The sequence below is a fragment of the Python bivittatus genome, unplaced genomic scaffold, assembly GCF_059951505.1.
Source record: "Python bivittatus isolate LINGU-HERP-01145 unplaced genomic scaffold, Pbiv_v1 ctg000220_np1212, whole genome shotgun sequence".
In the NCBI taxonomy this organism is placed as follows: Eukaryota; Metazoa; Chordata; class Lepidosauria; order Squamata; family Pythonidae; genus Python; species Python bivittatus.
In genome coordinates this window covers 14,297,136-14,324,918 of record NW_028277048.1, presented here as the reverse complement: position 1 = coordinate 14,324,918, position 27,783 = coordinate 14,297,136, and the positions used below count along the sequence as shown (strand labels likewise).

The 27,783-nt window shown below is 43.1% G+C and overlaps 1 protein-coding gene across 4 annotated transcripts in view; it reads right to left on the bottom strand.

Annotated features, from left to right (window-relative positions):
• TNS2 (tensin 2) overlaps positions 1-27,783 on the bottom strand; it is a 135,728-nt gene that overhangs the window by 81,658 nt on the left and 26,287 nt on the right. The window contains exon 1 of one of the 4 annotated variants that reach the window (XM_088137939.1): positions 25,822-25,977. The exons of 1 other annotated variant lie outside the window; for it this stretch is intronic. In XM_088137939.1, coding sequence (XP_087994065.1) covers positions 25,822-25,827 — 6 coding nt within the window. In that variant the 5' untranslated portion in view covers positions 25,828-25,977. Of the gene's footprint in view, positions 1-5,545; positions 5,593-14,744; positions 14,969-25,821; positions 25,978-27,783 lie in introns of those variants that run through there. 2 more of the 4 variants (XM_088137938.1, XM_088137940.1) reach the window with 2 other exon arrangements.

Sequence of the window (27,783 nt, the reverse complement as noted above, 5' to 3'; positions counted from 1 at the left end):
ATAGTCAGTTCTGTGTACCATATCCCATTCTGCAATTCAATAGCACTTGTTCAGTTATACCTTTCACACGTTCTTTGATTCAAGTTCATTTATTTGAATCAAAGTTGCAAAAAATTGTAAAAACTGATCAGAAAGAAAGAATATTTTAACCTTCACATGGAACTTGAAAATAATTACTTAGAGATGTTCATGATTGAGATTTACACAAATCTAGTAACAGAAATTACGTTTAAATGAAACAGTTCCATTCCTTTAACAAGGATGGACTTACATAGCTTTTTCCAACAATCACCTTCCATCACAATCCTATTTCGGCAATTGGCAGCTGCTACAAATGACATCTTCCAGCTCCTCCCCCCCCCCCCAATTTTTCTTGAATTCTGAAGCTACTTAGATAACCAGAAACAAAACAGCAGTCCTGCTGGAAACAGAGCTGCATTCCAACTACACCCCCAACCCCCCCAAAAAAGAGAGAGAGAAAGAAAAGGAAAAAAAGATATGGAATGTTGCTCCATGTTACTTCCCTCCCTTCCCCTTTCCATTTTATGTAGGGGAAGAAGTGGGCTGGGTGCATTATGAAGTATCAGCTGGGTAAAAATGTGCAACAGGGCCTAGAAAATGCAGCTTCAGAGACTGAGATCTGATCAAAGCCATGATCAGTATTCTCACAAAGAATCCTACCAGCTTCTAGGCTTACTCAAACCAAATGGTGACCATAGTAACAACAGACAGGGCTTTGAAACACTGATATACCCTTCAACATTTCACAGATGAATGTAGGGACATTCCTGTAAGTAACAGGCATCTGATTCTCATGCCAGCCGTACTTTATTCCAGTAATAGATTTTGCTGAAGGATGGACTCTGCTGTATATTTGTTCCATGCTAGCCTCTTCTCCATTATTTGAAAAAACAAGAGTATTTAAAAAAAAAATTAAAGACCAACTCTAATTTCACGAAAGGATTGGTGATGCAGCAAACATGCTACAAGGAATGGTTAAACTTTTTGGGTCTATTTAGAATCAAAAAATAAGCAAGGGGTATAATAAAATTATATATGATATGGAAAACTTGGGTGTGGACTGATTTCTCCTTCTGTCTTCGTACTTGAACCTCGGTGAAAGTGAATAGCGAAGAATTTGGAACAGATTAAAATTAAGTACTTCTTCAGAGAGCCAGTTTGGTATAGTGGTTGAGGCACCAGCCTAGAAACTGGGAGACTGAGTTCTGGTCCCACTTTAGGCATGAAGCCAGCTGGATGACTTTGGGTCATTCCTTCTCCCTCAGCCCTAGGAAGGAGGCGAGGACAACCCACTTCTGAAAAACCTTACCAAGAAAACTGCAGGGACTTGTCCAGGCAGTCACCAGGAGTCAAAAACTGATTTGAAGGCACACACACACATTTCTTCATACAATACACAATTAAATTATGGACTTCTTGACTACAAAATTCATTGATGATTACCAACTGAGATTGATCTGATACTAGGGGTAAACAGAGGGTACAACATGCTCTCCTGTTAGATATCTCTGGGTGATTCACAGTAGACAGGCAAACCTCTGTGAGGGCTTTCACTCCTCAATTTTGTTGCCAAGAAAGAATATTTGGGAAACCACCAGGAGTGGATTTTGGTGTGCAAGAACTTCTAAACTGGGGTTCTGGTAGTGATCATAAATTCTGGCTGAGTAAGTGCTCAGGACGTCCTATACTTGAACCTTCATTTAGCACCTGGGTTCTGACTGTTGAATGTCAAAGCTCTGGTAAAAAGAATCACAACTTAGATCCACAAGCTGGATGTCCTGCCCAACCTGGGACTACAAATTCTAGAATTTCTAACTGTTCATTGTCCATATTGGGTAGCAATTCAGAAAGTTGTCTTCTTAACACTCCATTCCCCAACCAGCTGCCCTCCTGCCCCATCTGTGCATTTAAACTTGCATAATTCCCCAGCCATCACAGCCAAGGTGAAGAATTCTCAGTGTTAAATCATGCACATCTGGAGGGCATCCATATTGGGGAACGCTATCCCCAAACATCTGGAGAGTATCAGGTTGCAGAAGGCTAATGTAGACCAAGAATTGCCAGATTCTGGAGTTAAACAGAGTGCTCGTGGGAAAAGCCAGCACGATATAGACCAAAAAGACCTAAATTAAAATTCCCATTCACCCACAAAACTCAGCCAACCAGAGCTCTAGTGCATGGGGAGAAAACCCTGTCTCTGACCTTGGAGATTCTCAAGCTATGCCTATGATCCAGTGGTGGTATGTCAGGAAAAAAAAACAAAAAAACCCAAGTTGCTCAGGAAACATTAGAAAGAAGATTTCTAAACTTTTCACCACTTTTTCAGGAGGAATGTCTATTTACATTTGTACCTTCTAAGTTTTGTTTTTGGGCAGGTTTCTTGGTCATGCCCCCCCCAGCCCAAGATTTACAACTGCAGCAATGAGAAGTTAAAGAGGGGATTAGCAAACTGGGTCTGCTCTCTGTTGGGACAGTTGTGACATGGCAGGCCTCACATTCTCAGCTTCCCTTACTTCACGGGGCCCTGGTGAAAGTAGACTAGAGGGAAGTAGGAATTTGATATCCTACCTTGAGCTTGTTTGGAGGAAAAGCAAGATGCAAACTGAATAAATAATAGAGAAGTCTATCCATTACTAAACAGAGGGGGAAATCCTTTCTGATGAACAGGAAGATAAGAAAGGAGCCCTCCATGTGCCAGAATTGATGTTGCATGAAGCCACAGGCAACTTGGTGGAAGGAATACCCCTCCTGACAGCAGGAAGCATCCCAAACTAACAATTTATTAGCTGGCTTGTTCATGGTTATAGTAGCAAGAGAGGAGAAGCACCGAGTCATGACAAGATGCTTCTCCTTCTGCAAACATTCTAAAGAGCAGCGGGAACAACACAACTCAGCAAGCCTTTTGGGGTGAGGGTGGGAGTAGGGCAGGTACCCAACCCCGATGACATGGGGGCTGAAAGGACGGAACTAAGAAAGTGTCCTGAACAGCCTAGCAATCAAGAGGCTTCATGGGATATGTAGTTCTCTCCTTGCAAGGAAAGGAAAGCAAGACCAAAGGATGCTCTGTTTGAAACTGTGTGTACACAAGGCCTAGTGAATGGACCATTCAGCCCGGGCCCAGCATGGCAGCAGCCTTTACTATAAATAGCTATGAATCGTCCTCTTTGTTACTGGTGCTTTTGCTGGGAAAACAAAGTTGCTAACTTAGATGCAGAGCCATTGATTGGACTGGCTGAGGGGCTGAAGCAGCCTTTGAATTTTCTAAGCGCACCGGAGGGCCAGCTTCCCCAGAGATATGTGCATTTTACTCTTTTCCATCTAGGTAGCATAACATGCTAGACTTCATACCACAGAACAGAAAGCAACTGGCCCACAGTGAAATTCAGAGGGCGAGCCCAAAGTCATGGAATCACAATCCAGAAGGCACAGCATCAGACCTGCCGATCAGCCCTGACCATGTGGCATATACCTCCCACCCTCCCCACTGAGGCTATTTTTAAAATCTGGTTCATTTAGTGTCCTTCAGATGTGCTGGAAAACTCCTCTAGCTCATTGATTTCACTGGGCTGGCTTGGGCTTATGGGAGATGAAGTCCCAAACACCTGGAGGACACCATGTTGCCTTCCTAGCTTTAGACAGTTCAAATGAAAACTTCCAAAATCAGAAGGAAGGTGGGAAAAATGGATGGGGAGGAGGGAGAGATGGTTTTCAGAAAAGAAGCAGTAGACACAGAGAGGGCAAAACAACCCATTTCCCTCTCTCTATATGCCATCCTGTAGCCTACTTTTTCATTATTCCAGAGCAAATGCATTTGTTCAGACAAGGTACAATTCCCCTTTCATTTGTGGAAAATTCAAGCTATAGAAGCTCTCACATCTTCTCAAGCCATCTGGCTACTCACTTGAAAACACCAGCAAAGGGCCCTTTTGCTCTTTCCCCTCTTCGTGGTCTGCCAAAGAATTTCCTCCCTTACTTATTTGGGTTTCATTTTGGGTTGTTTGGGACATAGAGCAGCAAACTCTGACCAGGTTTCTGTTGCAGTTCACATGGGCAGAGCAGGGGCTTAAAAATCACATTGCAGGCATCTTGAGAATCTGGCCTAGAGCCTACTATGGACAATATGCTGAGGGGAAGCTCAAGTGTGGATCTTTGGGGGGAGGGGAGAGAGATCAGACTGAATATTAGGACTGACAGCATCCCCATCTCTGTGGATTGACCCAAAGCTCCCTGCCCTTTAGAGCTATTTCAATAGAGATGGTTAAACAGGGTGGACTCAAAAGAGAATCCCCATCCAATAAACATATGAACCCACAACAGCCATCGTATGCCGGCCGTGAAAGCCTTCGACAAAACATATGAACAGTTTGACCATTTGGTTCCCTTTTTCCAAGGCCCTCATGGTGCCACACCTGGTCCCTCTCCAACCATTTTAGCTTCACCACAGTCCTGTGAGGAAGCTTTAGCTGAGAGTGTATGAGCAGACCAAGCCCATCCAGTGAACTGTAGGGTTGAATGGGAGTTCAGACCTGATTAACCTTGGTCCTAGTCCAATAAGGTACTCACTAGGCCATGCTTTCTCCCCTTGTTCTCCTTCCCCATCCAGATGTTATATTTGTCTTCTTGCCAGATGAAAGCAGAGGATGGGATTCTTTACAACTTATACAAGGGTGTAACCCAACTAGCTACATAACTAGCAGGCAAATGTATTATAATGATTGATTGATTGATTGATTGATTGATTGATTGATTGATTGATTGATAGACAGACAGACAGACAGACAGACAGACAGACAGACAGACAGACATCACACAAAACAAAGGCCCACAAGTGGTTCCACCTTCTTTTAAATCACACTCACATGAAATCATCACAATCGTATGGGTGACATCTACACAAGGCTATTATTCTGCAGTCTCTCACTCCACAGTGATAACCTTTCTTTCTCCTCTCCGTGTTCTAATCCTTTCTGTCCACAAAAAAATCCCTTTAGGAGGAAACAGAGGAGTAAGTGCACCACTCCTAGCCATTCATCCAACTTCTGGTTCAAACAATTGCTAACATGATTTAACAGTTGATCCTTAGCAGGGAGAGCACTGAGAACATAGCCATTCCAGGGAATCCATCCTTTAACTCCTTGGTATCATAATTCACGCAAAGGAAGGCTAAAGAGTAATCATATCCATGTAAAAGGGCGTTGAATATGATCACCCCAAACTGGGTGACTTCTGAAGATATGGGATGACAGCTCTCATCATTCCTAGTAAGAATCCAGGTGACTTCAGCTCCATAAATTCCAGTCATCACAGCCATTGGAGAATGTCAGAACTGGGGAAGATTGGCTGAAGAAAACAAATGGGAAGCCACGCACTCAGAGCATAAAGTCTTTCCAAAAGGATTTAAATGAGATCCATCTGCATTTGCTGAAAAAGGCGTGTTAGCTTCACTGATCAAAAAGAAGCATCTACCAGCACACACAGGGACATGCACATACAGAAGACACACAGCCCAAGTTATTCGCCTCACCTGCATTCCCCAGATCTGCACCAAGTTGGAGAAGAATGCCTGGTTCGGATGGCGGGTTGGTCCCGGCGGCCTCCCCTTTTGTCAACCAAAGCGAGGAGCTGGCCAGGCGATGGCTCTTTCGTAATTGGACTCCACGCAGAGCTGGGGCACCGATTCCCCCCTCCTCCTTGCTCTGAGTCCAGAACAACATGTTTACTCACTGAACTCAGTTGTACTGCTATGTACTGAGTGCCTGCTATTGTGTATCAGCTGAATTGCTTTTCCCAGCTATACAACAGGCCTGTCATGTGAATGGGCTGTGTTTACACTGCAACTACCAACGTCAACTGAAATTTGGTATCAAAGGAATAGACATTTCGCCATCCAAGCTCATTATGGGAATTAAAAAATATAACCCAGAGGCATCTTTTGAGTTAGAGTTTGGATTGCCAAAACCTGGAACAACGCTTTTATAAAATGGGTGGTGCAGAGGAAGAAGAAAGGTACGGTATGGATTATATTAGGCAGAGGTGGGCAATTTTTGATGGGCAGAGGCCACATTTAAATATTTGGGTGTTAAGGCAAGAGCTGTAGAGGGCGAGAGAGCACAAAATTAGTGGGGAAATATCATATAGAGATTTTTATTTTTTTCCTAGGAATTTTGCAGGTGGAACATTTTTACTTTAAGCTGTATTAAGCCTCGTTCAGCCCTTACAGTTCAGTTTTGTATGCTTCCTGCCTTAGAATAGCAGGAAACAGCACCACCAATTTTCAGCAATTGTGCCACTGAAATTCAGTGTAGACAAGAGGGTTTGAGGATGCTCCCTATCCCCCACCCCCAACAGTTTTAAAAGCAATATGGGATTCCAGGGCCAAAGGATGCCCATCTCTGGAAAAAAAAAAAAAGGCACGGGAGGCAGCATCCATGTAGAATAGGTCAGCATTAAGGGAAGCTATCATCTCATGCTTTACATGAAGAAGATCTAATTTCGGGGATCTCCAATTCAAACATGTATCAGGTAGCAGTGCTGGGAAATGCCTTCTCTACCTCTGCCTCTAAAAAATTGAGCCACTCAGAATTTATGGTACAGGTGGTCCTCATTTAGCAACCACAATTGGAACCAGCAACTCAGTTGTTAAGTGAACTGGTCACTAAGTGAAACCATGACTGTGCTTACTTCAGCTTTCCTTTGCTTTACAGACCTGAGAAGTTGTAAATGCGAGGATTGGTTGCATTTCATCATTGTCGTAACATGTGAATGGTCACCAAGTGAGGCAGTCACTAACAAGGACTACCTGTACTTGTCCAGTTGGACAGATTTAGCCTTCCCTGACTAAATGGCCATGATCACAGGAAGCCTGGAAGGAGCATTATTGAGGCTCACTTAATTATGTATTGATCTGCCCAATAACAATCCTCTTAATTTCCACCTACTATTACTTTTTCCACACTGCTTGCCCCTTTGAAGCTTATTTGTCTCATATGCAGGAAAAAAAATGCATTCCATAGGGAATGTCTGGCCCTGACTCAGTCTTTAGAAAAATGGCAAAAAAACCCTCTCTTTCACCAACTGTTAGTTGAACTGATTTGGATTTTAATTGCATCGTTTTAACCCTTATGCTTCATTGTCTATATGTTTAATTGCTATAAGCTGCCTTGAGTGTTGTCTGAACAGAACGGCAAGTTCTAAATCTAATAAATAAATAAATAAATAAATAAATAAATAAATAAATAAATAAATAAAATCAAGAGTTCTGAAATGGAATGAAGTGCCTATACTATAGGCAGGAGTGGAATCAGAGCTGAGGGAGAGAGTTATGGAGGAACATCGCACAGACAATAAAGAAATAAGAGCGGTAGACAATATTTTGTGGCAGAGAGATAGATGATGATAAGGGCAAAAAAGTGTGACAGAAGATGACAGAGGAGAACGATGTGGCCGTGGCAGCCATGCTGGTCTTCCTCTAAGAGGCATAAATTGCACACCAGTCCTAAGAGCTTCACGGTAGCAGTGGCTTTCCTTTATCATTGGCTCAGGCTGTTCTCACCTCTCGCTCACCAAATGGACTGGTCTAAGAAGAATGGGAGCAAGAAATCCAACATACATGGGAGGCAACGAACAAGGAAGGCTGGCGTCATTTATATAGAGGCTTAGTCACAGGCATGGGATAGAGAAATTGACCATACATTCCCAAGAGACAGGATGCTGAAATTTGGAACACAGGCTGCAGAATGGAATGTCAGGCATTACAAATTCCACTTCCCTTTCACACAGTCAGGGGAGAGGAGAATCTACGCAGACAGCTAGAAACATAAACATAAATAAGACAACAGACATAAATTGCAGTGGAAGGGAGATTTTTTTGCAGCCTTACACATGCAGGCATGTGCGTTTGTGTGTGTATATGCTTGCCTACACACACACACACACACACAGACATCTTTCTGTCCTGCTCAATTCTCAAGCTCTGAAGTTGGACATTTTGAAGAGAATCCAGATTAATATATTATAAAATTTTCTCTTGCAACATCAATGCTGGATTAGGATGTTTGTTCATTTATTCTGGCAAACCAGCAGTTTGAGCCATTGGGGTCCACAGGGCAAAAGGGGGAGCAATTGACAAAATGTCTATCACAACATGCCACCATTTCCATCCTTGCCTTTGATGTTACAATGCATATTTTATCATCTTGGCAAACACTGCGGTTAGGAACCAATGCCTATGGGTGGAGTGCATAAATTTCTGTGTCAGGTTGACAGGAAAGTCAGCTTAGATCAAGTGCAGTGCAGTTCAATCCCAAACGGACACACAACAAGAGCTACTTAGAGAGCACAAGGTGGTGCAACTGAGCCAAGCTGCATCCTGCAGACTAGTCATTGTAAACAAGATTCTGGGCATAAGAAAAACCAATCCACCAAGTTTTTCTAAGGAAATCAGTATCAAGCACAGCTCTATTCCAACCATATCCTGCCTGTTCCTTTGGCAGCCTCTGAATAAGGATCCGAGGCTGGAAGCCTCCAAGCAAAACTTGCCCATTCTTATCATTGGCCATCCAAGAGATGCCAATCCAAGACACTGAGATGCAGAAGAAAGAACAGATCTCATACAGAGGATTTGCGGGCAGACCACTGGGCATGATGGAAGCAAGGGCTTTGAGTCAACTCCTCACATTCCCTTCGCAAAGCAAGCCTTCAGAAAATAAAACGGAGCCATGGTGCTCCTATGTGCAATCTCTGGCAGTTTACGGTTAATCTGTGGGCAATCACAGCAGCCTTCTCCAACTTCCTGCACGACAGTAGGTTGTGCAAGGAATGGGAGGATCCCAGCCAGTTGGACACAGTGTTCCTTAACTCCGGAAAACCAGATGGGAATTGGTCAAAGCTTAAGAATAGAAGGCTGGGCTCCGGAGGTCAGGCACGAAAATAGGATTTGTCCAGCTATCAGTGCTTTAAAAAATTCACTCCCCTGCCTTTCTGACCATTTGAGAACAAAACTCAGTACATTGCCTGTTTCACTGCGCCCAGCAAATTAGTTGGCTGGCTTCTCTGCCACACACAGCTCATCACTGTAAAGAGGAAAACTAATCCGGTCTGTTTCCTCGCCATACTTTATGATTAATGTCATTTCCTGGATCTCACCCATCCACTTCTTTTCCTTGCTTTGAGCTTCCCAGCACTGTCTGGAATGAGATGGCAGACATGCAGAAAGGTATTAAGGTGCCTGGGCATTATTCCTCCCTCCCTTCTCGGCTGCCTATCTGCTTGGAAACTGCATGCATCAGAATTACTGCTTAAGCAAATCCCCATCTTTTGTACATGAAACCTAAATCAAAGGATTGGAAAACTTATCTGAGAGACTGTCACTTTAATTACATTCCTGGACATTTCAACACAATTGTTCAGCAACAACCACCCCGCCATGACCCACTGTCAGCAATGCAGAAAGCACAGAAGCCAAGAGGTCAAAAAGGAGCTGCCAATCAATGCAGGAGTTGACAGACAGCGGGCAACATATGGTGCTTCGTCCTCTCTTTTGTGGCCTCTGAAGCCTGCTAAGAACTGACTGCCAAAGCCAGTGCAAACTGCCTAATTACAGTGGCACAATTAAAGAGGAGGAAGAGGAGGGGGAAATTAAGAGTATTTAGACTCTTGGAGTCGTCACCCTACCTCCTGTAGTACTCAGTGGCCTAAAAAATAGTTTTAAAAAACTGCGTAGTCCCTGGGAACAAAAAAAAGTTTCTGCTTTTTTTCTATTACAGTTTTGAGCTTTAATCCAGTATATACTATTAAAATCCTCCCACAGGAATCCAATTAAAGCGCAAAGTTATCACAAAGAAATGTTCCAAACCTGAAGCACTTGATAGGTTGGCTGCACAAATGTACCAACTCCATCCTTCCTGTCCCAGGACTTTAAAAAAAATAACTTTAAAGAAGGATTTCCCTTCTGGTCTGCATCCAGATAAAGACAAAATGTCAGCATTTTAGTTCAGGAAAAAAGCTGCTGCTTTCAGATGCTCAAAATATTGTTTTCAGGTTCTCCAAGGGTTGCTTTTTGGGCTTTTTAAAATGTACCCCTGAAATTGACCTAGCCTAGATGTGAATAGCCAGAACTGATTGCTCTCACTCAAGAAAACCTGTAATAGTAACACCAAACTTGCTGTCATGCTGAGATGCGAATGGACTTACAGAAGCATTTGCACAGGTGTCTTGATTGTTCCATTAAAAGAAACAAAAACGCAGTTGGTAGCCTTCAGGGCGATCCACACAAGGCCTCTGCACCACTCCCAGATCATCTCTGTTCTTCACGATCACGTGCCACTGTCAGCACTGAACAGCAGAGCTGATTAATTTCCAGCTTAGTAGCAGTGTGGAAGGAATCATTGCAAATGCAGTTGATACCGCTGAATTTGGAGAAGGGCCATTTCCCACTGGTGGGAATTTGCTCCTTGTCCTACACTCCACTCCTCAACTCTTTCCTAGGACTAGGATGTTGTGACTCCCATGGCACCCCTTCACTGTTTTTTTTTCCTTTTTTTAATGAATAGGAGGGCTTTGGCTCTCATCAGAGTAGGGTGGTCGTTGCTTTTAATTCCCAAGGACACAAATGCAGTGCAAAGTTAGGACATGCGTGGTAAAGGGGGAACTTGATGCTGGCTGACTGCCAATCACTTCCATCCATTGGTCAAACGGAAGGAGCAGTGGTCAGTACAGTTGATGGGCAATGAGGTAGTGAGGCTTGGCAGGAGTAGAAATACCCTTAATCAAAGGTTTACACCATGAAAAAGGTTGCCTAGAGAGGGAAAAACCAATATGAGTCAGAACATTCGCATGACAAGCTGCGGCTCCCTCAATTAAGCAACCTTAATACAGGATACAACTGAGAGATTCCAAATCTGCTGTTCGGACTGTAAATGCAGCTGAAATCTCCTGAGCTAATGCTGGAAATAGGAAGCTGTGTAAAAATCTGATGATGACCAAGGAGGCAGGCAGATAGGCAGGCAGGTAAGGATGTTTACACTCAGAGAGAAGAACAGAGATCAGTCAGCCCAGAATCAGCAGCCACTTTAAGTCCAGACAGAGTCCTTTTGCTGCTTGTGTCTCCTACCAGATCTCTCCTGAGTTGGAAGTCGCTGGACCATCCTTGGACCATTTGCACTGATGATGGCCCAGTCAAGAGACCAGTCACTTCTTTCTCCTGAAAGCTATCAAAGCAGCTGTGAACTCAGGCTCCATGGCTAGAAACCATGCTTATGGCATAGTAAACAGTATAAGAAACCATAGCTAAAAATGCAGGAGTAGCATAATCTATGAAACTAGTCCAAGAGTTCTAACCTGAAGCATATTGGCAGAGCATGAATAGCCAGTATTAGCTTGGTAGACTCAACTTTGTGTTTTAGTAACACCTTGAGTTCCACCAGCCCTTTCACAGAGGATTTCATTCCTTGTTTGTCCCTTAAGGCTTCTTTTGCAGCACCTAATTTGGAAGAAGAGTTAGGCACTACCAGATGTGGTAATTAATTACTTCTTCAATTAATTGATAAGGGAGATTTCCACCACACAGGATCCTAGTTTCTTCCAACTGCAACATTAAGATTTTGTGCAGTTGGACCTGCAGTAAGAGGAAGTTTGATTTATAAGAACGTTTCTATCGATGTGCGCTGCTGATGAGCTGAGGACCTTTCCAACCAGTTGCAAAACTGTGCCTAGTAATGCCAATTGTTGGACAACTAGAAATCAAGAACCTTGCAGATTGAAGCAGATCTTCATTTGTCTTTAGTATTTTCTTGCACCAGAAGTTCTTGCTAAAGTTTTGCTGGCACATTTCTGCAACACTACACCTGTTTCAAAATGGGAGGGATCCTGAATGAAATAGGATTGGGCAGAGAGGGATTACGTCCCCTTTCATTCACCATATCTAGCATGCACTCTGGAGCTGCACAAGCATGGCTGAAACATCTGGAGCTGCTGCACTATTGCAACAGGACGCTAATGCAAGCACCCTTGAGCAGTTTCTTGCCCTTTTAGCTCTTCTAATATCTCCTAAGACTGAGCTACAGACCTCACAGTGTAAGGAAGGATTACACAGTTGGGGCCTTTCAGGAGGAGGTGGATAGCTCAGTGATTTGTCCAGCTCATTTCCTGTTTACTCAGCATTCTCAGCTCTTCTGGAAAGATGGCCAGAGGTCTTCCCCCAGAGGAGTAAGGTCATTCCTAATAAACTATAGGAAAAAAGACTTTTTTCCAAAAGAAAAATCTATATGCACACAAAATAGTCCCACATCTGAATACCAGTAGACAGCGAGCTTCCTCCCATGTTAACTTGGTCTTCATTCAAGAAGAATCTAATCATGCAAATCTTGGGCCACAGATACCAGCCCATATGTGCGCATTGAAAGCAACAGTCCATGCCAAAAAATCAAGTTTTGTTTCTCGCTTGGCCTGGCCTGATTACTGGAGCACAACCCCTGGCACACCACTCCGAGACCTGAAAAAGTTTGTGCAGCGCCCGTAGAACCAGGGATGGGCAATGAGCAGTCCAGGGCCACAGCAGCCCTCAGCTAGCAAAGGCACAGCTCTTGGACCCAGCAAGCCCCACCTGCAAGTAGTGGCATGAAATGGATTACTTCTGTCCTGCTACTATTAATGGCACAAAGCCAAGCAGTCTGCTCCTTTTTGTCACCTGATCCTTGAACTGGTGGGATGAGAAGGAAGAGGGATGAGGTGTGTGCTTGTTAAATAATACCACGTGCACATCAGGTGTGTGTGAGAGAAAGGACATGTCTGCATCAGTAGGCTCTGAAATAGTCCAAACAGACTCCACCAATGTCTGCACGATTGCCACCAGCTTGAGGGCTACACCACAAAAGTGGGTGAGACCAAGAGGCATTGAGGAAGGGATGGTGTTTCAGAATAAGTTACTGTACCTGGGTTGCAAACATCTGGGCAACTACTGGATGGCAGAAAAGACAAACAGAAAACTCAGCTTTTGCTACCATCTTGTGTTCATCTGGAGTTTTGCGGCCCTAGTTCAGACATTTTACAGAGTGAAATGGGTACCTGCACCTACTAAGCATCTGCAAGGCTGACCTTTAACCCGCCCCCCCCAAATGCACAAAGGGCTTACATTTTGAGCTCCATACACGCAGGGAGGGTCTTGGAGTTGAGGAACATTGGTGGCCCTTGTGGCCCACAGGCTGCACTTTTTGTACTCCTGTCTTAAACCATGGTTGGGCAATCTTTTTTTGGCCAGGGTTCATAACGAATAGGAGCAACTAAGGCCACAGCAGCCAAAGCAGTGAAGTAGAGTGGGCTAAGCTATCTGTTGCAAGTTGGCAGAGCTTGGATTTAACAGTAGTATCTTTTCCTGGATTTTGAGAAGACTAAGGAGAGGTTCTTATCTTTTAAAATATATTAAGCCTATTTGATGGCTTACTTTACAATGTTCATGTATTTCCTACATAGGAGTGGTGGCAGACCACAGCATAGCTAGATTTTGTGCCTAAAGGAGACTAGAACCTGGGTCTCCCCACTCCTAGCCCATCCCTTTAACCACACACCACACACTAAGCACTAAGCAGTAGATATTGCACATACATTCCTAACATTACTCCAATTTAAAAATATTCCTCTTCTCTTCTCTTTGTATGAACACTATTCTGGGCTCTCAAGTGCTGCAGGTTGAATGATTTTGTGCATTGATTTAATCTCATTTCATTTCAGACATTCCCTTTCACAAAAACTAGAGTGAGGCTTACATGCAACTGATCAAGATTTAACTTAAGGATAGCCCACCTGGTGCCCTCCAGATGTTTTGGATTTTAACCCCCATGAGCTCCCCCATGGCTAAGAGGAAGGAATTGGGGGGGGGTCTTGTCCAAACATCTGGAGGGCATCAAGTTGCCTGCCTGATTTAATCATTCAAAATCTCAGCCAGTGTCATTTTTTAAAAAAAAAAAAGGAAATCCAAACAAAGCTGTTTCTTAAAATACCAGTATCAGGAAATGGCTCAAACAGGCTGACATGGCATTTGGCCAACCAGCTTTCACCCATCTGGGGTCTTAAGACTGTGGCAGTATGAAGCAAATGTCAGAGTTAATTCTCAGGCTTCCAAGCACGGACGCAAAATCCATCAGGCTAGTTCATGCTCACCCTCCTGAGTATTTTTGCATTTAACATCATTGTAGCCACAAAGAGAATCCAATGGAAGGGAGTATGTGTGCAAGTGTGTGTTGGGGGGGGGGGGACGATAACTGTATGCTGTTAGAAGAATAGTCATGTTAAGTCAGCCAGAGGAAAAACAAAACTAAAGCTGTTCCTTTGTACTAAACCTTTGGGGGCAAAGAGAAGCTAGGGGATGTTCAGCAGGAAATCAGCGAGAGATCCTGGCTGCTGGCTGCTCTTTCTTCAGAATAAAGTTGTAAGCATACTTTCCAAAAAAAGGAGGATGGGCTAAGCCAGCAAATTTACTGTCCCATTAATTCTCCCAGCTTATTTCACTCCATACATCAAAATGACTTGGAAATTCAAAGACACTTAGTGAGTAGCTTTCCCTCCAGCCTGACTGGAGATGATGGGAGCTGATACCACCAGATCCAGCAGACATCATCACAGTCAAAGGCTGCTGCACTGTTTCAGAGAAAACCACATCTCCCTCCCCACCCCGGCCTCCCTGCTTCATCCAATTTCCCTCCCTGCCTCCCCACCCCCCAAACACCTACCCGGCGGCTACTTGGAATTCGGGCACTTTCCCTTCTCCCCAGGGCTCGCAGGAGAGTTTCCACCGCATTTCGGGGCTTCATGGTGACCAAGGATACAATGACACATTAATCCCACTTGTGCCTCTGAGTCTTGGCCTGCCAAAATGCTGGGGCCCAGATCCCACTGCCACACACCGCCAAGAGATGCCGGCCCTCTGCACGGTGCCAGAGGCTGCCGTCAGCTACGTTTCTGCTGGCTTCTCGAACCAGCCCAGCCCTTGGAGGATGTGAGGCTGGAAACAATGGGCCAGGAGCCAGGCTGGGCTGCGAGTTCAGGGCAAGTGGTCAAGGGAGCTCCATTTCCTGATTCACAATGGCTCCTTCCCCTTGCAGGGAGGTAAAGGGAAAGAGGGATGGAGGCCTTGGCAGAGATACAGAGGCCTCCAGGTCAGCCCTCCAAGTGTGGGGCTGTACATCACCAGCAACTCTGAGGAGCCAGAAATCAGAAAGAGTTTGGCAGAAAATATAAAGAAAGAGACAAATTAGACCAAGGACTGCAAATAGATTCCAAAAGAAAGATGTCTGTCTGTCTGTCTGTCTTTCTCAGAATGACACAGGGGAGTGACTCTTGCCATTAGAGACCTTCAGGGGAAGATTGTATGTCAGAGGCACACACACAGACACGCACACAGAGTTCCTGCAAGTAGAAAACTAACACCCCAGGGAAAGGGCTTTAGAGCAGTGTTTCTCAGCCTCAACAACTTTAAGATGTGTGGACTTCAGCTCCCAGAATTCCCTGCCCAGTTGCTGAGGTTGAGAAACACTGCTCCAGTGTACTAATTTTCTACCTTTGGGTGGTTTTATTTTAAAAAAAGAAAGAAATAACCCTTAAAATCAACCTTCCTCAGCCTTCCTCGGGTTTACGTTAGCTCCCATACGCTAGCAGTACTGTGCAGCACACAGATTCTCTGGGTTAAGTAAAAGGAACCACCAACCGAGACACAAATGAGTATATAGTAACGCTTTCTGAGCAGAGCTGATTTTGAGAAAAGGATCCTTTGAGACTGGAACAAGGCTTTTCTAAACAATAATTGCAACAACTTTATATATACAGCTGTCACTCTTCTGGGTTTATAGTTGTGATACCACCCAAACCTGCTCAGGAAGGCTGATTTGGCATTGAGGGCTTCTGCTTGCTGACCTGTGCTTGTCAGCCATTGGAGTATTCTGCCTCATGAGCTCTCTAACTATTCTATAGAGAAACCTTATACTGTGAGGAAATTACATCTTTCATGTCCTATATGCATTTAGGTTGAGAGCCACATTTTGAGTGGCATGCCAAGGATAGGTTGGCAGCCAGGACAAAAATGAAATTTGTTTTCATTATATTTACATTTGAAAAAGAATGAAAATTAAATATAATGAATATGATGATTCTCCAGTCATGCATTTATTTGGAGTGTTAAATTTGAATTTAGACCAAAGTGGTCAATATCAACCCAAAGGGTCGATGGGACTATTCAAGGGGTTGATAAATGTCTGGGGGTCAATAGGTGGTTGATAAATGATGGAAGGTCAATTGGGGTCAGTTAATCTTTTGGGGTCTCTGTAGAGCTCCACGCCAACCCCTAGTCCTGAAGGTGAGATGGCTAGTGGAAAGACTGTGTTACCCAGGGTTGGATGGTCAGCTGCCAGCAGCAGTGGCCTTGAGTTGTCTCTATATATTAGTAGTAGTAGTAATGGTAGTACTATTAGCTAAAGTAGTATTTATTAAATTATTTTCATATAATGAATGTTTGGGGGTTGATGAACAATCTGAAACTTCATGAAGGGGTCAATGAACTGAGGAGTTTGGGGACCCCTGATTTAGACAAACTATCTCAAGGGAGGAAAGATGGAAAGCTTCTGCAAAAGGGGTTCCAATATATGGATGAACGGTCACCGACAGATGTGTGGAGACTGCCGAATCCAACAAAGGATTTTCAGCAAGACATCAGTCATACTCCAGAAAAGATATGTGCTGGACCTCTGTTTAACACTATCTATGAAAGAGGTAGACATCCTTCCAATGACATACGTGGATCGTAATCCAATATCAATATCATTGCGCTTTGGAGAACAACTACCTTTTAGATGAAGATTAGATTTAGACTCCATGAGGCTGTCCTACAGAAATGCAAAGAAGAATTGAACTTTTTTTTTTTTTTTCTCAAAACAAACAAGACACCAGCAATCTCTGACATTACCATTTGGAAAACAAGGAAAGCATGTAGGAGGGACCTTCTCATCAAGCTAGCGGCAAAACGAGAAAGAGAATATGATAAATGGGAAGAATGCTGAGGTGCTAAAATAAGAGAACTTGAACCAATACATAAAAGGAATCCAAAAAGACAACCAATGAACGAACTGCAAGAAGCTAAACAACAATTAAATTTATTAGAAATGGAAGAATTACAAAAGAAAAGAAAATTTGCCAAACAAAAGAATTTTGAACATGTGAATAAACCAGGGAAATGTTTAACCTATCGGCTTAGAAAAAAGAAAAAAGCACAGACAATATCAGCAATTTAAAAAAGGACTAAATTATTACATTCAAGACCTTCTTCGCATTTTCGTCCTGAGCAAAATTCTCCCCTTCCTCGGGGAAACAACCATGTCTGGGAGGAGAAGGAAGAGGAGATGGAGACAGAGAAGGGCATGGAAGTGCATCAGCCAGAGCTGCCACAAGGAAGCAGTGAAAGGGAGTGATCAGTGCAGGGGAGATAAGTCTTGTCAGGACCATGGTGCTCACAACTTCTTCACGCAGAAGCCCAGGGCCGATGGGTGATCAGAAACAGCCTTCGGGCACCCCAGTGACTGGCCAACGTTGCTGAATGAGCCCATCCTACCTCTCCAACTTTCCGATGACACAAAGGTTCACACAAACACACATGCAACTTTGAAGAGAGGCTCTATGCAGAAGTGCAAGTGCAAGACAGCCTATAGAAATACACCCAGGTCTGTGGCAGTTCAAGCAGGGCATTCCACCTTTATCCAAAGACCATGGTGAACCTTCACCAAAGCATAGCCAGGTGTGTGTTTATTCAGTGATTCCCAGCCATTAGGCAATATCTGGTACTGGTCCCATGGCTCAATAACCTGACATTCTTAGCATTCACAAGTTTTCTTTATGTTTCTAGCCCTCATGTATATGTATAGGAAAAGCCTAGTAGAATTTTTGTTTTGTATCGTTTTGTGCCTTCAAGTCAGTGTTGATTCCTGGTGACTGCTTGGTCAAGTCCCTGCAGTTTTCTTCGCAAGGTTGTTGGAAGCGGTTTGCCCTTGCCTCCTTCCCAGGGCTGAGAGAGAGTGGCTGGCCCAAGGTCACCCAGCTGGCTTCGTGCGAACTCCCAATCTCCCAATTTCTAGCCTGGTGCCTTAACCACTACACCAAACTGGTAACCAAAAAAAGGTCAAGCGGGACTTCAAATAGAATTGTCCTCTGTAGCTCCTTGTATTTTCCTCTAGCTGGCAGAGGCAGAATGTTCCATCTATCATAATCTCACGTAGGCAGATAATTCCTACGCATATAGGCAATAAACTATTATATTTTATTTCAAAAATTTTAGATGCTTATAAGGTTATAATTTTTTTTTACTTTTTTGGAAAAAGAAATGTCAAAAATGGATAACGACAAAAAGTACTATCAACATAATGTAATACAACAAGATGTTCAGAAAGAGATGTTGATCTTTATTGTATGTTATTCTAAATGTTGAAAAAACTTTTCTGTACAAATATTTGTTTAAAGAATAAAATAAAACTTAATTAAAAAAAATTTTTAGATGCAAATCCACAACTTCAAAGTAAGCCGAGGAAGTCCACAGGACAGCGTTCAAAGAAGCAGGCAGGGATTTCAGCTATCAACAGTGGTAAAATAGTACCGCTCTTCCTATTTCTACTACTACTACTACAAGCTAAATGGGGAGGAAAATGCCAGTGGTGTGTATAAAGATACTGGAGCCCCATTCAGTTCTCATCTAGTCACAATTTTTTAGCTTAACTCCTTATAACTAAGGGCTTGGTTTTTGTACAGGTTCCATTAAAATGGGGCTTCATTAAAAATAAAAGCCTAGATCCTAAAGACCTTTCCCCAGTAATGAGCAATAGTATTACCCATCCGCAAGCCAGCAGAAAACTATATTGGCATGAAATCTGCTGTCCCCGTTGGTGATCCATGGTCTATTTCTGTTGCTTCTCTTCCCAGTCACTGCCAATCATCTGCCAGTGAAAGTCATGGGTGACAAAGCCCAACAGATTTTACACACCTTGGAAGATGCTGCAATCAGGAGGAAACACTGGTATAGCTAAGGGTAACTCATGTCTGTCTCACTCATACACTAGGGATGAGATAAAGGCAATGTCTTATGAACATAGCAGAAAAAAAGTGCTGTCAGGACATAATTGGACAGTGGCTAGGTGCAAGTGCAAATATGGTTTAAAATGCTGGAGTATTAATTCTGTAATTCCACACTAAACTCTGGTACAGGGTGCTTCAGACAGACCACCCCCAGCATCATAAATAAAAAGGCACTCTCTCTTGATGGGCTTTTTTTTTTTTCTGGAAAAAAAAGATGTTGGAAGAAGTGGTGGGAAAAGACCTGAGGGTTATCAGTGGAAGATGAAATCATCAGGATTTCTTATAAAAGTCCATGAGCAATGGAGGCCATTGTGCAATGAAAAAAAAATTCTCACTTGGAAGGATCCCAAGCCAAGTCACCAAATCACCATCTCTGTACTGCCTTTCCCAATCTGTACAGCTAAAATACTTTTAGCTGTCCACTATCACAGCACTGCTAAATGGTTGTAAAGCATTATATCCATTCAATGGAGTACTACAGAGATTACTGGTAGCTAATTAAAAACATATCAAATTATTTGCCTGGGAGGATAAGCTAAGCTGATGAGCATGGGCAACCAGCCAAAAAAAAGCAAGGGGCCCAGTTAATACCCTGAACTTGGTTTTTCCACTTTGCTAGAGCAAGGACAAAGGGAGTCAATCACAGCTGGTAAAATCTTACCATTATGAATTTGGTCAATGCTATGTGGGGAAGTAAGATTCTTAAACAACTAGAGCATGGGGGGGGGAGTATTGTGGAATGAATGGACCCCTTTGGGTTTGCTGAGCACATTAGTTTCATTTTAATTTACCAAGGAACTTGGTATGATAGAAATGCTGCAAATAGGAAGTTCCAAGTGACCCAAGTGAACAGCTAGTTTTGTGTATGTATGCATGTTGATAATCAGTCTTCTCCAGCTTAATAGTTAGTGTTGGTCATTGGTCCATCCTGGCAGGGAATTGTGGGAGATGATATTCACCAGGTTAGGAAAGCTTGGGAATGGGATAAATGCAAATAACATATCCATCCTTATGAAAGAAGTTAATTTCTCTGGAGTGACATGCATTTCTTTTACTCAGGGCTTAGTGGAATGGAACTTCCCAGTAGATCCCCCCCAATGGGACTGAGCTTATTCACCATCTGGGATGGAAGACAGGATCATCTAACCAGGATGCAACCTAAGAGAGTCCTCCAATTACAGCTAATTTCATAGTTAAGTACTTGTTACTGCTCTTGGGTGAGTTCTAATATTGCAACGTTCACTGCCAAGGAATAGATAAAATTAATTCCTAATTCCACTAGATACAATTACTTGTCTCCCTGGACTGACCTCCTGTTGCTAGATTTACAGTATATCCTGTCTTTCCTCATGGTATCAGGCAATGTACAGGGCACTCCCTCCTCCAATTTTTCCTCATCACAGCAATTCTGTGAGGCATATTGTGTTGAGAAAGAGTGACTGGACCAGAGTCACCAGGTGAGCTTCCGTTGCTAAAGGAGGACTTGAATCTGATCTCCTTGATTATAGTTCAACACCCTCACCACTATGCCATACTAACTAGTTAAAATCACAACTAGGATGACCTAGCTGCTTCATTTCTCCACCTGCAGTTCTCTTTCTTGGTTACTGGAGAGCAACTTTTTTTAGACTGGGATCCTCCATGTGAACTGGGCTTCAGCTCTCAGGTTTCCCAGCTCAGAAGCCTGGGAGCTGGAATATTTGGGAATGGTGGCTGAGCTCATCTGGAAGGCACCAAATTGGGGAAGAGTATTCTAGAGTATGTCAGAACTTGTTCAACGTGCCTGTACAGAGATAGAAGAACAGCTACAACATGGTGCAATCATGGCTGCTTGAAAGCAAATCAAGGTTTTAAACCAAGTGAAACTTTGCTGACTTGAATTTTTCAGCATATCAGCTAAAGTGAGAAGGAAATACAGCAGGTTCCTAGGAGAACTGGGTAGTCCTTCCCCATCACACAAGGCAAGGTTAGTACTGCAACCCAGGACTTGCAGCAGCGCTATTTTGATCAATGCCCTTTCAAACCAGACCAGAAGCTTTTATTCAATAAACAAATGCCAGAATATGCTCCATTGATTTAAGATGGGCATTCTTATCAGGACCTTAAGCAACACACCTCCTGTGAGGAGAATATTCTGCTTTCTTGCTTTTGCCATGACTGGAACAAGAGTGTTTAAGCCAGTGCTTCCCAAACCTGGGTAAATTACCCAAAATTGGGTAGAAATGTTTTTTCTTTGGGTAACGACACACAAACCCATTGAATAGGGGAAATGCTCATCCGGCCAGCTGCTATTCACATCAGTGAATTAATGTGTGGGTCTGACCAAGCACGAAAAGGGGCAGTATTGCCATTGTCAGATAATACCATTAGTCACTGAATTGAAATCACTGCTAGAGATATACTGTAAAGGCAGAACTTATTTGCTGTATTAATCAGAGAGGTAAGTTTCAACTGGACAAAACTATGGATGTCTCCAATGACTTGCAGTTGATGGTCTACATCCGTTATAAGTTTGAAACCACGACTGAACAAGATCTTCTGCTCTGCAAGCCTTTGAAAATGACCTGTAAAGGAATTGATATATTCAACGCTATTCATACATTTTTTAGTGAAGAAGGTTTAACATGGGATTCCTGTGTGGGAATGAACAGTGATGGTGCTCCCTCAAAGGTGGGTCTGCGTTCAGGCTTTATAGCTCTTGCAAGGCAATACAGCCCAAAAATTCTGTCAACACATTGTATGATTCATCGCCAAGCTCTGGCCATCAAAGGTCTTGTTCCTGGTTTAGAGGAAGTCATGAAAAATGTCATTGCCATAGTGAACTTCATCAAGGCAGGCACTTTAAATGCAAGGCTCTTCAGATCCTTGTGTTCCGAAACTGATTTGTTACTTAAGAACCTTGTTTTCTGCATGGAGAATTGTTGGCTGTCAAGAGGGAATGTTCTGAATCGCTTCTGGGAGCTGAGGACTGAAATTGAGATGCTTTTCATTGAAAAGAAGCACGTTCTCATTGAAAGAATTTCCAGCAAGAAGTGGTTAGTTCAGCTTAGTTATTTAATTGATATTTTCTCCCACATAAATGCACTTAATCTGCAACTTCAAGGAGAAAAGGAAAATAGGATTTCTGCAAGTGAGAAAAACGACAGCGTTTCAAGAAAAGCTCAACTATTGGCTAAAAAAGGCAGAGCAACATAAAATTGCATCCTTCCCCACCCGCTCTTTGTTCTTGGAGGATGCCAGTGGGGTTGATTTCAGTGACGTCAAGGATGACGTGATCACCCACTTAACAAAACTATCTGTGCGTTTCAGGAACACTTTCCTGAACTAGAAAGGCCTGTATCTATCAGTGGATTGTAAACCCATTTCTGTGTGACTTGACTGAAATCTCGATAGCGTTCATGGTTTTGCAGAGCAAATGACCGAGCTTAGGTCAAGCAGTCAGTGCAAAATGTTATTTGAAGAAAAGAAGGACCGTTTGGAGTCTTTCTGGTTAACAATTCACGATGGATATCCTGTGGTAGCTGGGGAGGCCGTGATGCAATTATTGCCATTTCCAAGCACCTCCATGGGTGAAGTAGGATTTTCCCCTCTTGCCTTCCTAAAGAACACAACACAAAACTGTTTGCTGAACCCCGAATACGATGTGAGGCGTGCTCTGTCTCCAATTGCTCCCAGTGTTGCGGAACAGTAAATAAGATGGAGCAGCGGCACTTTTCTCGGTAGCCGGGACCCGGGTGATGGAATATTCATGGTGAATATTTACCCATTTTTTTGTGGCTGCTAAAATGTTTAGAGAGGTTTAAAATAAAGCCATTGCATCAAACATATTGTTTGCTTCCTATTTTTTACCAATCTCTCTTCACTTGTCATATATGTTTTTCTGTGCAGTTAGTGTTTTACCTACATTGGGGAAAAAGGACTTTCTGATAAGTGGCTTTGGGTAATGAAGGAAAAAATTTGGGAAGCACTGCTTTAAATGAAAGGGGGGGAGCACTGCACCTTTCCCTGGTATTTCCTCATGAAAATGGCTGTGGTGGCGGCCATGGGGAACGGTCAACTTTTGTTGGTACGCAACTCTTCCTTTTCTCATCTTTAATGCCATGGGATCCTGCCCTTTTCACGTTTCGTACATTTTAAGGGAAATCGAGCTTTGGAGAGAAGCCCACCCTCTTCAGTAGCTTGCAAGAACTGTTTGAAGCAGATATGAGCTGGCTAGAGGAGGGACAGAGCTCAGCACTGAGTGGAGAAGGATTGGTACAGTTTGCCTCTGCCAGCTGATACGGCATTCCTGGTTACTTAGGATGATCCAACAAATGCATTAAATGCAATAGTGAACCAGAACAATGTTTCTCAACCGTGGCAGCTTAAAGTCCACACATGTTGAGAAACATTGAACCAGAAGATATGCCTCCCCAGCTCCTCTTCCCTCCCAATAGGTTGGCATGCAGAAACACAGGAAGCTTTATAGGAAGGACAGAGTCCACTAGAGTTGGGCAGCCAATAAATTTAAAATAATAATAATAATAATAATAATAATAATAATAATAATAATTTCATTCTTCTCATGATAGCCCTTTAAAATAAAGACTCCTTCAAGTCATATTCATATATACGTATTCAAATATATGAAAATAAAAGTTTGTAATTTTTTCATGAAAGCCATGGGGAAGTAGTTAGCCACCAACATCTTCCAGGATGTTTTTTTCCTACTTCCTGTTCTAGCCTACAGCCCTGGGAATTTCCTGCTGGTCTCCCATCCACGTACTTTCCAGATATGACTCTGCTTACCATTTTTGGGACCAGCCAAGGTTAATTGCCATTTGCTGGGGATGATATGCCTATTCCCAGTCTCTGCAAATGGACTCAAGAATTGAGTGAAAGGAGAAACAGAACAGACCAAAAGCTCATCTGCCCTCCCTGGTGTCCATAGATTAATCATGCTTAGCTTTATCAAGACTCTGAAAAGGTGCCCCTCTCAAACTTTTGCTCCATTCCCATCACTGCACTTTTTACTGGAACCGTTGGAAAGCCATCCTACTGTTGTTTTCACCATTGCATCTTCCAAATTTATATACCTTTAACTTTAGATTTTAACCCTGGGACATTTCCAGATTTGTTAAACCACCAACCATCAGCTTGCCTATAGCAAGTGCAAATACACTCAGGGCAAGAGGGCAAAAATGCCTTTGTAAAGTAGAGACACACAGGTTCTTTTCTATCTCCTTTCAGGAAACTAAAGCGGTACACATTTTTGAGAGGTGGGACTGCCCCAAACATTTGCACTCTGGCTCTCCTTTTCTCAGTAAGCTTCATCCTTTGCTGTGTTGTCTTGGCAGCTCTTTGCTTGCTATCTCTTTCCCTCCAGTGCTGCTCTGCGACTTCCTTACTCATCCCTTCTCGACCAGAGACCAAATGAACAAAAGGATAGCTCTAAGAATAAAGAACTATCCTTGGACACCCATCACTAAAAGCAGGTGCCTAGCCTTTTGAGGTGAGGTTAAAAATGAATGAATGGTTAATCTTTCTAGAGGATGTGCTCAAGATGAAATATAATGTCCTTATATTTGGCACCATAAGTGGGTGCCATATCATGCACCATGCAATCAACTCTTCTCACATTTCAACCTCCTTTCAGCAATTAATGCTTTGCGTATGGTAGAATCCCATAAAATGGACACACCATTATAGAGATTTCCTTAGTGGTCCAACTTTTCCAGCAGTTGCAAAGGATTCTATATTATTACTTTTGTTTGTTTGTTTCAGGATTCAAACAGGTTTGTGGAAGAGGACAGATGTAACAAGGGGCTTTATTTTTCAGGAGAGGTATACAGGTAGTCTTCATTTAGCGACCACAACTGGGACTGGCAACTCGGTCATTAAGCGAAGTTGTCACTAAGTGAGACCGTGACTGTGCTTACAATCTTACTTCAGCTTTCCTTTGCTTTACAGACCTACAAAGCCCGTAAATGCAAGGATTGGTTGTAAAGTTACCTTTTCATCTCTGTCATAACTGCAAACAGTCGTTAAATGAGGCAGTTGCTAAACAAGGACTACCTGTACCTCCAAATATCAAATGCTGAGTTAGAACAAGGGAGGGGCTGTCATCTTCCTGACTGGACAGGATAGATGAGAAATACAACCACCTGCAGCCTTCCAGGCATTGCTCAACTACAACTCCCAGCATTCCTCATCATTAGCCATGATAACGAAGTGCTACAGGCTGCCAGTGTCTGGGATAATTCCCTGCTCTGACACAGCAGGTTAGTTCTCACTCTCTTATATTTAAAACAGAGATTTCTGCATATGAAGCCTGAAGTGAGCTGTTTAACCCTATTTAAAAAAAAAAAAAGTTGTCAGTCATCCTTGAAAAATGACATCAAGAAGCTCTCAGGACTAAAGTACAAACCAACACCCTCCATCTCTCCAGCGAGCTCCCATCAGAAGGCACAGCTGCCCTGCTACACCACATTCCCTTACAAGCAGAGCTTCTTTCTAAACCAGTTTAGCCTATCATCCTGTCTTTTACATCAATTTATATTAATACACAAAACCTGAATCTCTTCATGCATCTCCTTACAACCTGAAATAAGGAGAAAGGCTCTCCTGACCTTTTCTGGAGCCTTTGCAATACAGCTCCCTCCAGGATCATGCACTGTCAAAAACACACACACAATTTTCCAAGCTTTGCTCCTTGCTTACCTTCATGCTTCTCAGTTTTATTGCTGTGCACCCAGATTTGGGGCTGACAACTCTACCACTGTTCAGCTGGTGATAGCCTCTGAACTGGCCTCCATCTATACCCCCTGTTGCCTTAGTCTTCCTGGTAGAAGAGAGCTACAAACTTCTCTGCTGTTCTATAGAACCTGGGTGTCTCTAGTCTCTGGAGCCTGAACAGAAACACACCCTCTCATTCTCTTCCCTCCCAGTTCCCGCCCTCTCTTCCTCTTCTTTCTTCCACCCCCTTACAGATATGTTTCCCAGCCCCTTTCCCTACCCTCCTAAAGCAGGGAATGGTCATCAAATTGCATTTCCTCCTGGAAGCATGAAACTTGTAGGGGTTTAGAGGGAGAAAGAAAATGGCTTTGTCAAGGACCTTTACATTTTCTATCTTGAGCCTATGCAGTTAGCAGTGCTAGAATATCTCAACGATCAGATGCCACTTACAGACTAACAAGTGGGCACCACTGATTTATAGTGGTAAGAGTGTTCTGAAGCAGCCCCAGACCCAAAGTCAAGGTAAGTTGGCTCTGGTTTCCAGGCCTGTACAACAAACAAGGGTTGGCATGGCAGAAATAAGGGAAGTGCCATCCCACACAGAGGGCTTTCTACCCAAATGATCATGATGCCCTGCTGGGGCAAAAGGGGATCTGGTTGATTTGGAGGGGATCCTCCTGTACGTACAAGGGTGAACTACAAATGGGAGTGCAAAAAGATTTTATTTACTTATTTTAGAAAATTTCTATGGCTGGACATCTTGCACATGAGCTCTGGGCAGCTAACAAGCCAAACCAAAAGCAATATAAGAAATCCTCTAACACTCAGACAAAAGGTACTGAATTAAAATAGTCATAATATGGCACATACCACACCTATGTTTGGTTCGGCCCCACATCCTGGGGCAGCCCCTGGGGGAAAAACAGGTCTTCAGAAATAGTACTGTGCCTATGCAGAAATTGGAAAGCAATCCACATCTTATTTTCTCTTTCTTGAAAGAAAAAAGAGACATTTGATCCTCAAGAGACCAGTGTACATATGCTTGAGTGTGTGCATAGAGCCACATGAAAATATGTGGCTCAAACCTTCCTTCTGAAATCTCAAAGGGTGTATCTGTGTAGGGAGAAAAGGTTTGTTCAAAGCTCCCGCAACCAAGAACCCATGATTAGTTGTGTAACACTGATTAGTTCAAAGTGATGCAGTGCTGCCCCAACTGTACACGCTGCAAAAGCCAACCTTACCCTTTTGATCATATTGATGACCTTGCTGGAGAAAGGTTTTGGTTTTTAAACCAAGGACAGCATACAGAACACTTGCGAAATTATGATTACAGTACCATGAATGTTCATGCCCGTGGAAGGTTGCCAGGTTTCGAACTAGAACTTGTATTTATTAGATGTTTGAAAAGTTGTTCTCAAGATCTTCAACTGTGGAGACTGCTTGCAACTGTTGCTCTTTAAATTATTTTTAATGCAAGTTGTATTTTAAGAATGTTCTAAATATATCCCTAGCTGTTATCAGCTCACCCGCCCCCGAAAAAAAACCCTAGCCAAGCAACCTATATTCTTTCATATTAATGTGTAGCACAGGGATGGATGGATGGATGGATGGAAGGAAGGAAGGAAGGAAGGAAGGAAGGAAGGAAGGAAGGAAGGAAGGAAGGAAGGAAGGAAGGAAGGAAGGACAGATCCAAACTATAGCCTTATCTGGAAGACACATTTAACTAACTATGGCTAAACAGAGAAGTGGCTGATTTAAACCTGATTTAAATGCCTGAGATTAAGATCAAGAATGAAAAATCAAACATCCGCAAGGGAATTTGTAATGATTGGCAATAGGACCCTTGGCCTGCCTTGCAACCACCAAGGGACAAAGCGTGCATTGCAAGGCCCTTGGCAGCCCAAGGGCTAGAGCAGGGAGAGAATGGAAAGAATGTCTCCTCGATGT